At 44.1% G+C, this 15,653-nt stretch overlaps 1 protein-coding gene across 11 annotated transcripts in view; it reads left to right on the top strand.

The window, feature by feature from the left end:
* LOC142571381 (uncharacterized) overlaps positions 1-15,653 on the top strand; it is a 98,194-nt gene that overhangs the window by 5,013 nt on the left and 77,528 nt on the right. For 6 of the 11 annotated variants that reach the window (XM_075679685.1, XM_075679681.1, XM_075679676.1 and 3 more), the window contains 3 exons: positions 5,219-5,415; positions 5,713-5,831; positions 5,973-6,049. In XM_075679685.1, the coding sequence (XP_075535800.1) occupies positions 5,255-5,415; positions 5,713-5,831; positions 5,973-6,049 (357 nt within the window). In that variant the 5' untranslated portion in view covers positions 5,219-5,254. Of the gene's footprint in view, positions 1-3,282; positions 3,555-5,218; positions 5,416-5,712; positions 5,832-5,972; positions 6,050-15,653 lie in introns of those variants that run through there. The other 5 variants (XM_075679683.1, XM_075679684.1, XM_075679677.1 and 2 more) reach the window with 3 other exon arrangements.

The raw sequence follows: 15,653 nt of genomic DNA, 5'->3' as shown, positions 1-15,653 counted from the left end.
TTTGTAGCTTTCTTTATTGAGGACTACGGTGGCTGTGGAGCCGCTATAGATACCTTTCAGTATGTTTATATATGGCTCATCTACACCGATTCTGTAATGCATCCATGACTGCCGAGGTTTCGACTGAAACGCTTTTTCGTAATCAATGAAAGCTATATATAAGGGTTGGTTATATTCCGCACATTTTTCTATCACCTGATTGATAGTGTGAATACGGTCTATTGTTGAGTAGCCTTGACGGAATCCTGCCTGGTCCTTTGGTTGATAGAAGTCTAAGGTGTTCCCGATTCTATTTGCGATTACCTTAGTAAATACTTTGTAGGCAATGGACAGTAAGCTGATCGGTCTATAATTTTTCAAGTCTTTGGCGTCCCTTTTCTTATGGATTGGGATTATGTTAGCGTTTTTCTAAGATTCCGGTACACTTGAAGTCATGAGGCATTGCATATGCAGGGTGGCCAGTTTCTCTAGAACAATCTGCCCACCATCCTTCAAAAAATCTGCTGTTACCTGATCCTCCCCAGCTGCCTTCCCCTTTTGCATAGCTTCCAAGGCTTTCTTTACTTCTTCCGGCGTTACCTGTGGGATTTCGAATTCCTCTAGACTATTATCTCTTCCATTATCGTTGTGGGTGCCACTGGTACTGTATAAATCTATATAGAACTCCTCAGCCACTTGAACTATCTCATCCATATTAGTAACGATATTGCCGGCTTTGTCTCGTAACACATCTAATTCTTGCCTATTCCTAATTTCTTCTTCACTGCTTTTAGGCTTCCTACATTCCTGAGAGCATGTTCAATTCGATTCACATTATACTTCCTCATGTCGGCTGTCTTACGCTTGTTGATTAACTTCGAAAGTTCTGCCACTTCTATTCTAGCTGTAGTGTTAGAGGCTTTCGTACATTGGCGTTTCTTGATCAGATCTTTCGTCTCCTGTGATAGCTTGCTGGTATCCTGTCTAACGGAGTTACCACCGACTTCTATTGCACACTCCTTAAGTTACTTCCTCTAAAACATTGCATTTGGTGCTTTATGAATAGGTTTGAATGAAGGGCAGTTTTGAATTTTTCCAAATTTTGTCTAGTCTTTATTTTTGCTTGTTTCAGTGCAAAAGATCAAATTTTGTCTGTGTACCTGCATGCATGTGTTTAGGTGTCTGTGCGTGAATATTGCGGTTACCACCTTTTGTTCAGTGAATATTTGATTCACACATTTTTTTGGGACTGAAAATTCTGTGTAACTGCCAATTCTGCTCTTCAACACTGTAGTTGTGTGCAGTGCGTGGAATACGTTCTTGAGAACTGGTCTAGCAAGTGCTCAGTGCCAGATGGTGTAGCTATGCAGGATTTACGAGGGCATTTGATATTTTGATGCCTGTAAAATGCGACTGTTCATAACATTGCACAGCACGGAGCTGTGATGATCAATACTGAAAAATAACTAGGTTGCTGAAGCTAGCTTTTGCCGGTTCAGAAAAATAACCAAACTGAGCATTAACCCTTTCAGTGCAGAGTCGTTCTTTTTTTTTGAGATGACACATGTCCAGTGTCCAGTATTTTTCTCTAATATTATAAAAGGACCATAGCAGTTTATTTTTGGTTATGCAGAAGGCAGAAAAATGACACGGTTAATGAAGAAGGCACTCTTGGTATCGAGGGTGGAGAACATACAGGTAAATAAGTGGCACTGAAAGGGTTCACTGGTACGAGGAAAACCAAACCTTCAAAGCTGCTCCATATCATGCTGTCCTTGCATCAGAGATCATGTTGGCTTATAGTTGCAGGCCCAGTACCATCCTGGCTGTCTGGTAAATTTGTTTTCACCAAGTCTCTTCAATTGAATTCCAAAATTGAAATGAAGTATACTTCTCAATTTTACTTTCTGAGGTTTGAGCTCAAAACATTGAAGTCTGTTTGTGAAGCATGTAATTCTACAAATTTTTGGACATATAGCTGTGTAGGCTCTTGGGCACTCGTGGGCGAGAGATGACAGCTACTTAATTCTTTGCCTATAGGTGTTCAGCTTAGTGTCGTCAGAGTGCCATTGTACCAGTGGCACACTCGGCGATTCACGTTCTTTAGAACTGGGCATTTACCCATCTGCCATTGCAATTCAGAATAAGATGGCTGGAATCATCTTGGTAGCTGTTTTCATATGTGGTGAACGGTTTTGGCCCATCATCACAAAGTGCTGCAAAAACATTACACAAGCATGCATATGGGCATGAACATGAACGTAAGCACATGCTTTTGTATTAAACCTCAGTAAGGTAAAATTCGAAACTGTCCAAATTTAATCTGGTTTATTCTCGCGCACACTTTTACTCGTTTTGACTCACACTTACGGCCATTCAGTAAAAGCTAGTCTTATATCTTAGAGGCCTGGACTGTTCCCAAGTGTAAGATGTGAATTTAATGCCTCACTGAAAAGTACTGGGTTGTGTCCCAGAGCTTTGGCAATGGCTTTGAATGTGGTCACATTGTAGTGATGGTAAAGAACTAAAAACACTGACTCAAGTGCGATTTAACAACCCCTTCCTGTGTGGTGTGTCATATATGATACACATAACTTCTGAGATAATCGAAATAATGACAAGAAAACCCTACCTGTTTATCTGGAATGTAGCCTCTCTAGCATTGAAATACATAGTGGTTGTAGCACTGAAAATAAATTTCTTGTTCTTTTATGAAATGTACGTTGGCAGCTCATCACGCAACATGCACAAAGTTTAAATAGATTATTTTCACAATTTTTACTCTGAATTGACACACGTTAAATACCAGGGTGCTTTTTTACTGTTTATGAGAGTACTGTGATGTTTTAATCAAAAAAAGGCATTCTAGTGGTACTGTGTGGCTGAAAATGATTACTGTGTAATTAGATGCAGCATGCAGTTGTGGGTTGTTTTGTGGAGAAGAGTAGAGACTTATTTCCTCGTGAAAGAACAAATTTGGTTTCTCTTTGCGCTATATGATTTCATAGCACCATTATTGGTGATGAATTGATCATTTAAAAAGGCATTTGAGACGATCTTGCCCAAACATACCCATCTAAAATTCTATATATTTCCTGGCTGTGAAAAATAAACGAAGACAAATTGTTGGTACAGGAGCACATAACTGCTGTAGACTTGCCACGTCAATGCAGTTGTGTGAGGCATAATGAAGTCGTCATTGATGGCTGAAGCATTGTGTCAATGTGCAAGTGGCCTTTGTGCAGAAGCACTTGAGGCACAGCTGGCGTTGTTCGACCTTTGTACTAAAAGAGCGCTCAAAGAAAGAAAAGCTGCAGCAGAGTAGCAGGCTGCTAGGCCTTTAATTTCTGGAAACCTTATCAAGTTTCTTAATGTATTTGGGCTCCATTTAATACCTGTTTGGATTTTCTCTTGGAGTCATCAGCAGTGCCATCTGTGTGCTAGGCAGGACCGGTTCACTGCTCTCCAAGAGGCTGCTGTTCTGACTAGTGCTGAACATTCTGCATTCGTGGCACAAACTAGACAGGCTTATTATGTTAGGGTGCCTGGATTTGGAGTTTCCGCATGTCTCAGAGGTGGGATTTTTTGGTGCTTTTGGCTCCTGTTGTTTCCATGTTGAACACTTGGCCTCGTTCGCTATTCTGTGCCAGTTTTCTTTTGTGTGTAAAGAAACTGCTGTTGCAGCCAGGTTCTGATGTGGACGGATAGTATTGTCCATTGTGTCAGAATGTGGGATATGCAGCTTGCGCTGTTACTTGTACCACTGTAGGTGCGTCAGACTCGGTTTATTTTCAAATTGACAGTATGCATGCTGGCTTTGATGGGTCAAATACTCAGTGGTCACTCGGTGTTTAGACAGTTTTTTGGAAAATTACATTATCTTTTTTCCTTTGTTTTCTCTAAAGCACAAAGGCTGTGCTGAGGGTTAAGCCTAGGAGGACTGTTTCGTCGTGTCAATACTTTTTTTTTTACTCAATCTTCCTTCCATGTTGTTGAATGGGTATGGATGAGTCTAAGTTAATTTTAATGTTACTATACTTTTTTCTATTGAAAGAAGGCAGTTTGACAAAATAATTATTTCCATTTCAGAGGCATCAATTCTGATAAATGGAAATAAGCTGTGTTGTAGAAACACTCCTATTAGGCACACATTTCAAAGCCTTGGTTGCATTCCACCAGGCTGCTGCATTCCCCTCTCAGAATATGAACTCGCTGCGACACTGACTGGGCTGCAACCATACTTTTGCGAATAAAAAAAATAGTTCTAAGTAGAAGCATCGCTGCACTGAGCTTTATTTTTCAATAAAACAACACTGCTTTCTTTGGTTACATCTTGATTTCAGTGCTCAGAAGGATTTTGTTGTAATTAGGCATCACTTACAGCACTGGTAAAACCCGACGTGATTAAGGTTAACTCGTAGCTAGGGTTGACATGCTGACAGCATCAAATTTCAAAATAAATTAGTGGGTAAAAGTTTGTTCCATATCTGCCTGCTGTCCTGAATGTACTGTAAAGTTTGATTTGGACGGGAAATTTGGGAATGTTGCATCAAGTTTTACGTAAATTCTGTTCAAGAAAAAGTTGTGCTCGTCTGGAAAATCTTATGATGGTGAAAGGACTCCAGAGTAATACTTGCTTCGAGCAAGTTTATGCAGACAAGTTCCTGAAGCAGGTGAAATTAGCAAGACTGAAGTTGCTGTGATCTAAAGCCAATGTATTGGTTGTCAGTATTTGCTGTGCATGGTCTGTTGCTGCTTATATGCTGTGTGTAAAGCTAAATCATATTTTATAAAGTGTCTATGTACCTCTGAAAAGGTACATTCTGAGGGCAAGCTTTTAAAAAGTGCCATCATTCGCACACCTCCCTCTTGTTAATGTTTAATGCTCACAGGTTTACAGGTATTTTTCTTGCTCATTTCTCATCACTTCATAACTTGCTACAATGCAAATGGCTCAGGCATTCAATGATAGCTACTCTCATTTAATACACAGAATATTTAGTGTGTTACGTCGAAAATCTGCTGTTCCAGGCTATTAATAGGGGACTCGTGTTTCCAGTGTGACAGTTTGTATGTGATACGAAAAAGACATTGCTCTTTTTGTTGGCACAAATAGTGCTTTTGCATGTAACATTGCTTAATTTTCAAGCCAAGGACAAATGGATGCGGCTCTCTGGAAGGTGGTAATGGTGGAAGGTCAAGTTTTCACAGTGTGTCCCGGATTTATCTCCCTCTCCAGCAGCAGGATCCCAGCGGCGACGACTCTGAGGCCAGGATGGAGCCTCAGCTGTTGAAGCAGCCGCTGCTCAACTATGGCCAGGAGTTGCTGACTGCCCTCAAGGAAGAGCAGGGCATCGAGCGTGTAGGCTTTGCCCTTCAGGGGATCAGCCGTGCTGATCTGCAGGCCAGCAAACAACGTGATGCCAAGGATCCACTGTGAGCTTTCAATTCGGGCTATCACCGTGTCTGCTTTTGCTGTTTGCCAGCTGTTTGATCATTGACTTGCAACATGAAATGAAGACAACTGCCCAGGGAACATGTTACTGTTTCTTGCATAGGTTGTCTGTTCTGGTAGTTATAAGTCAGTGGTGCACCTTGAACTGTTCCTACAGTACATCTTGTATCAAAAGTATCCTATAATGTGTACCTGAAGCTGCTTCTCAGAAGTACATGGAAATACTCGTGTATGTTGAGACAAGCTATTGCTGATTTATTTTGTTGTGCTCGACTCAGGCTTCAGGATCCAGCCAAACGGTCAAAGTTCATCCGTTTTCTGGCACACAAGGCGGACATGCTGTACAAGACCTGGGACTCTGTGCCCGTATGCTCCACAACAGATGGCGAAAATGAAGGTGATGGTCACTGCATACTCTTTCAGGCTTTCTTCTGCTTTTTTTTAAAAAATTTTTACTTGTGTTCTGCATAGTTCGTTGTTTGGCTCAACCGATACAAGCACTTACCTGGTTCCACTCTTTTTTTTTTTTACTTTTCAGAGCTTTGTGCTGTCATGCCTCCTTTGGAGAGCTTCATGAGTGTGCCTGCCAGTGAACGGAAGAAACATTTTTTCGAGGTACCGATCAAGAGCAATGCTGGAATGCTTTGTATTCATATTGTCTACTGCAGTACCAGATGGTAATGTCTTGTGTCTACCTTTCACTGAGGATGGTCAATTGAGCACGTATCTATGAAGTGCCATTCTTGGAAGATTTCTGATATTAGATCTGCAAGATTTTACAGCATTCACAGAGTTAAAATATTTAGTAGACTTTATGCAACCTAGAAGTACATAATGGTGCTCGATTTGTTATTCAATATATTTGCATTATCAGCAGCACTTGAAGGTGCTAAAGGTGTTATGTAAGGAGTCAAACTGGCTTTTGTCCATGAAGCATCATGTTTGAAAATTGCTGACTGTGTGTAAGATGGAGCATTGTAGGTTTCATGGAGCTATTGAAAATTGTGTGTTATGGAAATCTTGTATCTTAATCAGAAGCACAGCTATCTTAAAGTAGCTTTGGCACCAAAATGTTTTGCATTTATGTTGTTTACATTTCCTAGCGGCTGCAGTAAACATCTTAGTTACGAAATGCTTGGAGCAGTCATCGCTTCTCAATGGTGCATTCATGAAAATTTTTGACACTATTTTTTTTCAAGAAGTGCTGAAGGGTTTTTGGAGCAGCTGAAGGATTTGTGAAACTGCTTGTGAGCACTTAAATATGCAGTACAGTCAAACCCGGCCATATCGAACTCGCAAAAAAACGCCTATCAGTTCGATATAGAGCATAATTCGATATAAGCCTGCTAAATAATTGGATGCCCTAAAAGCACATACCATTTATAAAATCACTTTATTGAAGAAACTAGCTTAGTTTCGCATAAATTAGTCCTGCATTTTCTTCTGCTTGGGCAATTTCACTGCCTGCGACGCACGCACTTCCCCACGTTGTCTAAGGAGTCGGAGCAGCTGAGGCCGCAACCTTCTGCATTCGCGCAGAAGCACCGGACTAATGTGAGTGCACCAATCACTTCAGAGGATGTGGGCAAAGGACCGTAGTTGCTTTCCTCAATGTGCCTACTTGCATTTGTGCTTGGTACGATGTCGGCGATGTAGTCTTCGTTTCCGGGCTTTCCCGTGGTTGCGACACCATCATCTGCACTCACAAACTCGTCCACCGTTGATTCGAATGTCCCGGAAATTTTGACAGCTCGCTCCAAACTTCGGCAACACTGGCAACGGCTTCGTTGCATTCATCAGAATTTAGTCATCACCGAGCACGCGGAAACTGGCATGTATGAAAAACCCCTCGTACACGGCCGTGCGTACGCGTCGGGCGCCACGGCCACCGGGTTGCGAGTCTGGCCACTTTAGCCCTAATGTGCCGAGAGTGCTCCTCGGAATCTTGCACACTGCGGGTACATCCAACTTCTCATCGCGTTCAACTCGATTTATCATTTCAAGCTTCACGAATAAAGGCAAATTCTGCCGCTTCATCACAGCAACACTGTGGGAGAAGGCCCACAAGGCACAAACATGATAAACCAGAAAAGCAGCCAGACAACTCGCACTTTCACCATCTTGCACAAAGAAAGCGCAAGAGCATTGGCTGTCTGAGCAAGCGCTGTAGGCGGGCCAGGATCATTTTTTGCTGGGGAGTGTCGATAGATAGTGATCTAAAGAAAGGAAGGACGCTTGATTCTGCAACCCGTGAGTGAGCACGGCGAAGCGTAGGCAGGGGAGAGGGAGTGGGAAGTGAAAGATGATAGAGAAAGAGGGAGGCTGTGGCTTAATAGACTCCACTATGCGTGGCAGGGGGAGTGTCGACGGCTCGCCCGAACAGCCCGAGGCAGCGCGGTCACGGTAGGGAGTCGGAAGGGTTTGGGTGCGAGCTAGTTGGTACGGATCATTCATATTCAAAACAGTGCCAATAAAGACGGACAAGGGAGGACACAGGACGAGCGCCGACTGCCAACAACACCTTTATTGGTTGGATGGAGCCGCGCCGCCGGGTTTTCCCGCTACTGCTAGGGAAAGCCAACTTCTGGGGGCACTTTTCTGCCGTTTGACGTTTGATATATCGGGAGTCACTGCAATATTTGTTCGATGTAAGCATAATTTTTGCTATATATACTCATTGTAACTATACCGTGACCAGAAATTGTTTGATATATAGAGAAATTCGATGTAAACGGGTTCGATATAGTCTGGTTTGACTGTACTGTAACATACCGAGGGTTTGCAAATGTGAGTGTAAAATTGGCAGACTTGTAGGTACAGTCGAAACCCGCGATAACAAAATCCCGAGACGAAATTCTCACAACAAAATATTTTCGTATCCCCAGTGAACACCCATAGGATTCAATGCATTTCGTACTTCTTGACGAAATGTCGCCGTACTACAATCCTGCATCAAAAAAATTTGCCAGAACATAACCTCGCATATCACCTACTCGCGCAAGGCTAGCAGGGTCCAATATGTGCTCAAATGCGATTGCTTAGCACTAAAATTGGGTAATATACCACCAAATTACACTTGCATGTGCCGCCATTTTTGTTTATGAAACAACCAAGCGCTGGAAGTGATCACGCCGGAACACGTTATGGCCGCCATCTTGTTTGTTGGTCACCCGTTTGAAGCAGCAGCATGTTGCTACCAACATGTGATGTTTTCTGCACACCTAGTGCAGTGCGTAATGTGCGCAATGATGAGAAAAATTCTGCAAAAACAAGGAAATCCACATCCCACCGACTTGGAATTGTTTATGGCACTTGAGATGGTGGTTGCAGCATGGAGTGCCGCGCACTGCGCAGTGATTGAGCGGTCACCTAGAAAGAGGCATTCCTTGCTTCAAGAACGCTGGTTTTAGTGCAATCTGACAGGCATCATGTGCGGATTTGGTGCTGTATGTAAATTTGTGCGAAGGGGCCGTAATCTTGATCGACGGCCTTCGGGTATACGCGAAGGCAGTCTTGATCACTTGCGCACTCCGCACTGGACGCGTCGGTGCCTACGGGCGACAACATGAGCTAGAGAAATGCTGCCGCATGCTTGGAGTGCTGTTGCTCTGCGTCCAGTGCCGGGTTACGCAAAATCTTGCAAAAGTGATCATATCTTTGGAAGCAATTGACTGAGAATACTGCTGCACAGCAGTGGTGCCACTGATGATCAACGCATGCGGCATACTTTTTGTACTGTCAGCAATGCGTTTCTATATTCTCGAGCTAGCTTGCCAAACTAAGCTAACGGAATTTCGACAGTAAAGTTTTGTTCTGCAACATATTAGTATCTGTCTGTGCTGTCTCATTTCACAACATCAAAATTCTAGTGAAAGTGAATTTTTTCGCGTTTACACCGATTTCGTTATTGTGAAGTTCAACTGTAAATTACTGCATGCACAAGCCTGGAGAACTTTTTACCTTTAGTGTTGCTAGGTATAGGTGCGTGTGATAACAATGGCGGTTCACCATTTGTGGAGGTTCCACTCTGCCTCCTGGTCGCGCTGTTTTGTACCTTTTTACCTGGGCGATGGGAATGTCCTCCTCACCCGTCAGCTACCTGCCCGCGAGTCGGGGAGGAAGGGCGTGTGTGCGTTGCGAGAGCGAGGGAGAATTGGGAGAGGGCATAGTGCGCCTCTTACCTGTTTATGCCGGCTCTCGATGCGACGGCGCGGGGGAAGATGGGCGCGTGTGCTCCCCACACATTATACTTGAGAAGTATAGTCTTTGCATTCCGCTAGTACTAACCAAACGTAGCATAACAGAGATTAAACAAGAACCTAAAACCATGTGACAAGCCAGCACCTCCTCTTACTAGATGCCTGGAGCATCATTTGCTTTCCCAAAGAAGCCTCCCTGCCGTGTGTTGTGAAGAGGACCCGTGGAATAATGCTCGCCGCCGCCATGCCCAGAGTCGTGGAACTACCGCTGGCACAGTGGCAGGCATGGTCTTTGAAATTGCGTCCGCCGGCACGCAGAGCAGGAAGGGAAAATGCAGTCATGAAGGTTGATAAGACTGGCTGAGGCAGAGCAGAGGTTTTTTGGTTTGGGAGGCTTTCATTGGGGGGGTGCAGCAGGCATTTGTGGATTAGATTATTAGATGGCTATTCCAACAGAACCTCCTTGATGTCTTGCTTTATGCGCCAACAGCGAGCACTTAAAATGCCTTGTTTGGATTTCACATTTTCTTGCATGATAGGTTTTCTCATGCTTTCATGCCTTCAGCTTTTTTATTTTAAAGACAAGCCAATAAGATTCATCGAATTGGCATGTATATTCTGGATACCATGTATTCTCGTGTAGGGAGCACACTTATTTTTCATAAATTTGCGCCCGAATTTGTTGTTCGTGGCTAATGCACACAAAAGTAACATTTTACAAGCCTTGAAAAAGCAGGCCATACTTGTTTTCGTATTCAAGTCATGAGGAGTCTTATTTTAGCCTTGTTTGCTACCTCATTTTTTATCGCTGTCTTCTTAACTGTGATTATGGAGTAGCTGAAGTTCAGAAAATTGCTCTTTTCTAGCGTGCTGTTTGTAAAAAATGGTGTTTCCAGAGGGGCTGTGCCACCGCAAATTGCAGGGCTTTTTGTTAACTCTTTCATTATCGCGAGAAAATGGCCGTTTTTCATAGGTCTCTGAAGAAATTTTTTTGCCAGTACAAATAATACTCCAGCACCCGTTGCAGCATGCCAAATTGCATATAATAGAATGCTCTTTCGAAAAACATAAGTTACAAAGCAAACAGTTTATTAGGGAACGCAAAAAAATTCGGAAAATTGACATTTTCGGGCAATTTGATAAAAACGAACGAAAAGGCACAATATGTACATATGCATTATTAACAAAGAAAGTTTAGAATACACATTTTCAAAATCAGTGACTCAGAAACACTGTATAAAAAATAACTTCTCTGTCCCACGCCGTTCTTCAGCTACATAAAAAAAACTAGATCGGGAACAGCTTCATCGCTCGTGCATGCGGTGAAGCAGTTCCTCGTTTTCGTGAGGCACAGGTGCACTCTGCAGTTTTCGCAGAAAACATTCGTCTTTTCTTCGATTTTTCGTTCCTGGTAGCACATCCTACAGTTTCGCCTTTTTGGCATCTTCTGTGGATGGTGCGGCACTTCTTTTGGGCCAGGCAACCTCTTCATCATCAAGCTCGAGCAGCTGTTAGGTGAGCTCCATCCGAAAGGAAAGTTGGTCGAAGTGGGCGCTCATTCGGTGTCAAGAGGTGTTGCTGGCAGTGCTCTTGAAAAATAATGAGGCTACAGTGAAACCTCGTTAAACCGTAGTTGGCCGGAGCTCGGAAAAGTACGTACTAAACAGTAGTACTGTTTAACCGAAATAGCGTGAGATCGCTCACTTACCTGTCGAAAATGGAACTCTGAGGAAGTGCGATGAAAGGGGAAAAAACATGCAGTATTTATTCACTTCGCGAGACAAAAGTGTTGTTTTCGTTTGATGCCGCGGCGGCCTAGCACGACGACAGCGGCCTCAAACTTGAAGCTGCGTGCCAGCTTCTCAGCCAGCCCCCTCCTCTCGGCGAACACGCGCACGGCAGATTCCCCGTTGGCGTTACGTATTCTCCGTGCATGCGTGCAGTAGTGCTGCAGAAGTCCCGGGGCGCCTTTTTCATTGCCGGGTGCTGGAGTTCGGAATACATTTAGTTTGGAATAGTTACGTTATCGCGCCCCTGTTCTCGTCGCGACGATTGTATTCGTGAGGCTGACGTAACGCCCAGCTTCTGCCACTGTCTGGTCTGAATCGCCCGTGCTGTAGCTTTCCGTGTCGTCCTCATCACTATCGCTAGTCGACACTTCGGCAACAACAGAGGCAACGATGGCAAAAAGTCGAATCTCGTAGCCGACATCTCTTCGCAGTCGCAGCAGCGCTGCCGAGCAATCCAAATCTTTGCATTCCGAATGCCACACACTGTAGTCAACAGCAGATCCATGTCGCGGGCCAGCGCCGACTTTGTGTCACTTTCAATAGCGCGGACGATGTCTAATTTTCTATGCTGAGCAGCCGGTGTCTTTTTTATCCGTGCTTCGGCATGACGCGAGTCCTCGCTTGCAAGACGCCACAACGCTCTCTGGCACAGCGCTGAAATGATGTTGATGTTGATGTGGCTTCGCGTACAAACGCACAGGGCGCTTGGAGGCCGTTGTACCAATCTCTGAGGCTTGTTGTTCTGCCGGGCCCCCTGATGAAGACGACGCACCGTCGTGTTTGCGCAACGAACAGTGGAAACGCTATGTTTTAACCTATGTGTACGCAGTAAGCTGGTACGGTTTATGCGGATACAAAATACATTATGTTCAATGGCCGCTGAGTCGGGGAATTGACTTTACTACTTTTAAACCGAAACTACTGTTTAAGCGGGTACGGTTTAACGAGGTTTTACTGTATTCACAACAGCAATGTCAATACAATGAAAGAAGAGTGTTTTCCACCACCTCACGCACTTCATCAAAACGTGATAATATGCAATCATATGATCCGACTTATCGACACCAAGCATCCCAGAATTATAGTCAATCAGCAGCGGCTTCTCGATTGGGATGATATTCCACATGCCCCCCTTCTCTCTTGTTGCTGTAACATGCCTGTTAGTGTGCGCTGTAGACATCATGTGGGCAACCTTCCTGTCCTTCCATTTCAAATAGAGAGGATGTTGTTCCGTTGGAGCCACCGAACATCACCTCTTTCTGCCTTCTCCCACGATACGTCCTTCAGTTCAGATGCGAACCACCGACGATCTTTATGTGTCATGCCACAAGCGAGGGTTTTGTGATTTAGCAGGTGAGCAAAGAGACACAGATGTGTAAAAGTTATCCATGTAGATAACGTATCCTTTCATTGAGGTAGTTATTGCACAGTTGCGTCTCCACATCAAATGCTAGTCCACTTGCACTAGATGTTTCCCATTTGTCTGCGTACACATAAAATTGAACCGAATAGCCAATCTGCGAATCGGCAAGCACCCACAATTTATATCCCCACTTTACAATTTTGTCCCGCATGTATTGCCGAATACCCGATCTTCCTTTCGATTTGACAATTCTTTCATCCACAGAGAGGTTCCACGCAGGTTGAAAAAGTTCGCCTGAAGTAGTATTCACGTGTTGCAGAAGCCACAATATGCGGTGCAGCTTGCCGTGCAAAGCTACAGTAGTTGCCTCCGGATCAGTGACACTTAGGAAGCACAGAAGTGCAGAAAACCACCTCCTTGGCATAACGTTCTGTGGAAGAAGCCCTGGAAAAGGCCTACTGGTATTCCAGTTAAGGTGAATGCGTGGCACGTTAACAATGTCCATATAAATGAGCAGTCCAGTGAACTTCACTAGTTCGTCGGGAGTCGCTTCTTTCCATGACCCATCTCTTTCAGCATAGCTTGGAAGCTCCAAAATATGCATCCAAGCATATTTGTTCGTGTTCTTGCAGATAGTATGTATCACTTCTGAGGTGAAGAATAGTAGGAAAAAATTGCGCGCCATTGTAAAACGTCTTGCGCTGCTCCGAAGTGCTGGGCCGAGGTGCTCCGGGTGGCCTTGTTGGTGTGAACTGAAGTTTCTTCAGAGCCAGTGGCAGCACATCCTGGCCTAGCGACACACGGACCCTGCAGATAACAAGAATAGCTCTAAGCTTGTGCACGAAGGTCGGCAGATAAGCGCGCGCGACGCCGCTGACTGCTCAAGGCCGTAAAGGTAACTCACCGGTGAGCAGCTGCGGATGTCTCGGGCTGACTTGAAACATTGTCGCCATCAGAGCTTGAAGCAGAAGTACTGTCATCTTCGGACTCGTAGCTCGAATCCTCGTCACTAAAATCAGGTGCGGGTGCAGAATACTTTCGAGCAGAAAGCTTTCCGTGCGGCGCAGTCGCAAGGGATGATGACGCCATGGCAGCGACTGGAGCGACTGGCGTTGTAGTGATATAGCAACACCAGATGCGGCCCTCTGGCAGATTTAACAAGAGAAGCGAAAACAAAACTGCTGCAAACTGGCTGTAAAGGCCAGCTATACATGTTGGACATGCGGCAGACCTTCAGGAATGCGTTTTCGTGGAATAAAACCACCCGGACTCTAAGTCAAAGCTCACTAGTGAATAGCTGACGTCGTTTTCGGGTAATGATCACCACTCAACACCGTCAGATAACAAAGCCAACAATATGATTCAATATTTGACTTACTGGGAGTCACTTGATCACAATAATTTGATGTTAATGCTGCATTACCACGAGTGGCAGTTTTTCTTTTTTCTCAAGCGCGGCCGCCACACCCCTTTTCGCTACAACACATGCACAATGGTTCTCAAAAAAGTGCATGAAAAAGCGGAACGTCGCCAGTGCGGGAAAATTTAAACTGGTTCTACAAGTGCACTGCCTAGACTAACCACTGGATGGCGCTAGGTGCACGAGAAATGATTACAACATGTCGAAATCGGCGATCTAAAGCATTGATCACTGGTGATCGATTTGATTAGGCGTGGTAACGAAAGAGTGAAGCGCACTGCCACTATCTCTGCACTGCAGTAGTGATGTGATATCGGAGCTTCAGATAGCTGCAGGGCAATTTCTTCGTGTAAAAAAAAAGTGACAGAAAAAAAGGACAAGCTTGGGATTTGTGACTGCCGTCACATACTGAACAGGGTGCGCTCCTGTTGTCTGCCACAGATTTCAATCACTGGCAGCCCTTTTTCGAGCACAGGCTGCACATTTCTTTGTCCAGGCGACATTTGGCGATTGCAGTAGGCTTCAAGGTCTGCATGACTGACTGCCTTGCCTTTTTTAAGTGCCCTTGCTGCTGCTGAATAGTTAAGAAATAATTGGGAAATTGGTTTGCTTTCTCTTCCTTTCTTTCTCTCTCTTTTTTTTCAGCGAAGCTACTTTGTATTTTAAGAGATTTCTTTGGGCTGAAGCTTATCAAAATGCATCTAAGAAACCACCAGAAAGAAAAATCGCTAGAAAAATTGGGTAAATGTCAGCATATATGCTGTTAAGGGACGTCGGATTTGGGCAGGAGTTAGTTTGCAGAAGTCTGAGGATGACCACCTGCGGCCTGCTTAGCTTGGAATGAGAGGGCTGGAAAACCCTTCTGCCTAAGTAAAAGAATTTAGTAATTTCATTGTGCGTGATAGGAGCGTCTCCGTGTACGGGGGGAGAGTCGCCCGATCCTTGTCTTGTCCTTATTTTGCCTTGCCTTGTCCTTACAGAATAAGAAGGACTTGACATCAAGAAGTACCTATTCGACATGGTAGAAAAGCCAGCTAAAGTTAGCAACAGGGGGCTTAAACTGTAAGCTGTGGTTACAGAATTAAATGTAGGTGTTTCTATGTCTCAACAATACAATACTATTGTTGAAAGTACTGTTCAGAATGGCAGTAAGTTGAATTGAAAAAAAAAAAAGGAAAAGTTCTTTAAAGCGAAACCCTTCCCCCTTCTTTTGCAAGGGGTCTACCGCTCAGAAATTTAGGAATACCTCGGCCCCGGCAATAAATCACTCCTTTCATGCAAGAATAACTGACAATCTCCAGAGAAACGAATGAAAATAAAGCCTTGTAATAAAAAGTGACAAGAGTCTGCCAAAGTATTTGAAAACTTAGACATTATTGGATAAGATAAATATTTTTATGAAGGTACGTGATAATTTCTTTCTTTATTTCAAATAATTCATGGGTAT

Source organism: Dermacentor variabilis, chromosome 2 (genome assembly GCF_050947875.1).
Source record: "Dermacentor variabilis isolate Ectoservices chromosome 2, ASM5094787v1, whole genome shotgun sequence".
NCBI lineage: Eukaryota > Metazoa > Arthropoda > Arachnida > Ixodida > Ixodidae > Dermacentor > Dermacentor variabilis.
This window is presented reverse-complemented; position numbering and strand designations above follow the sequence as displayed.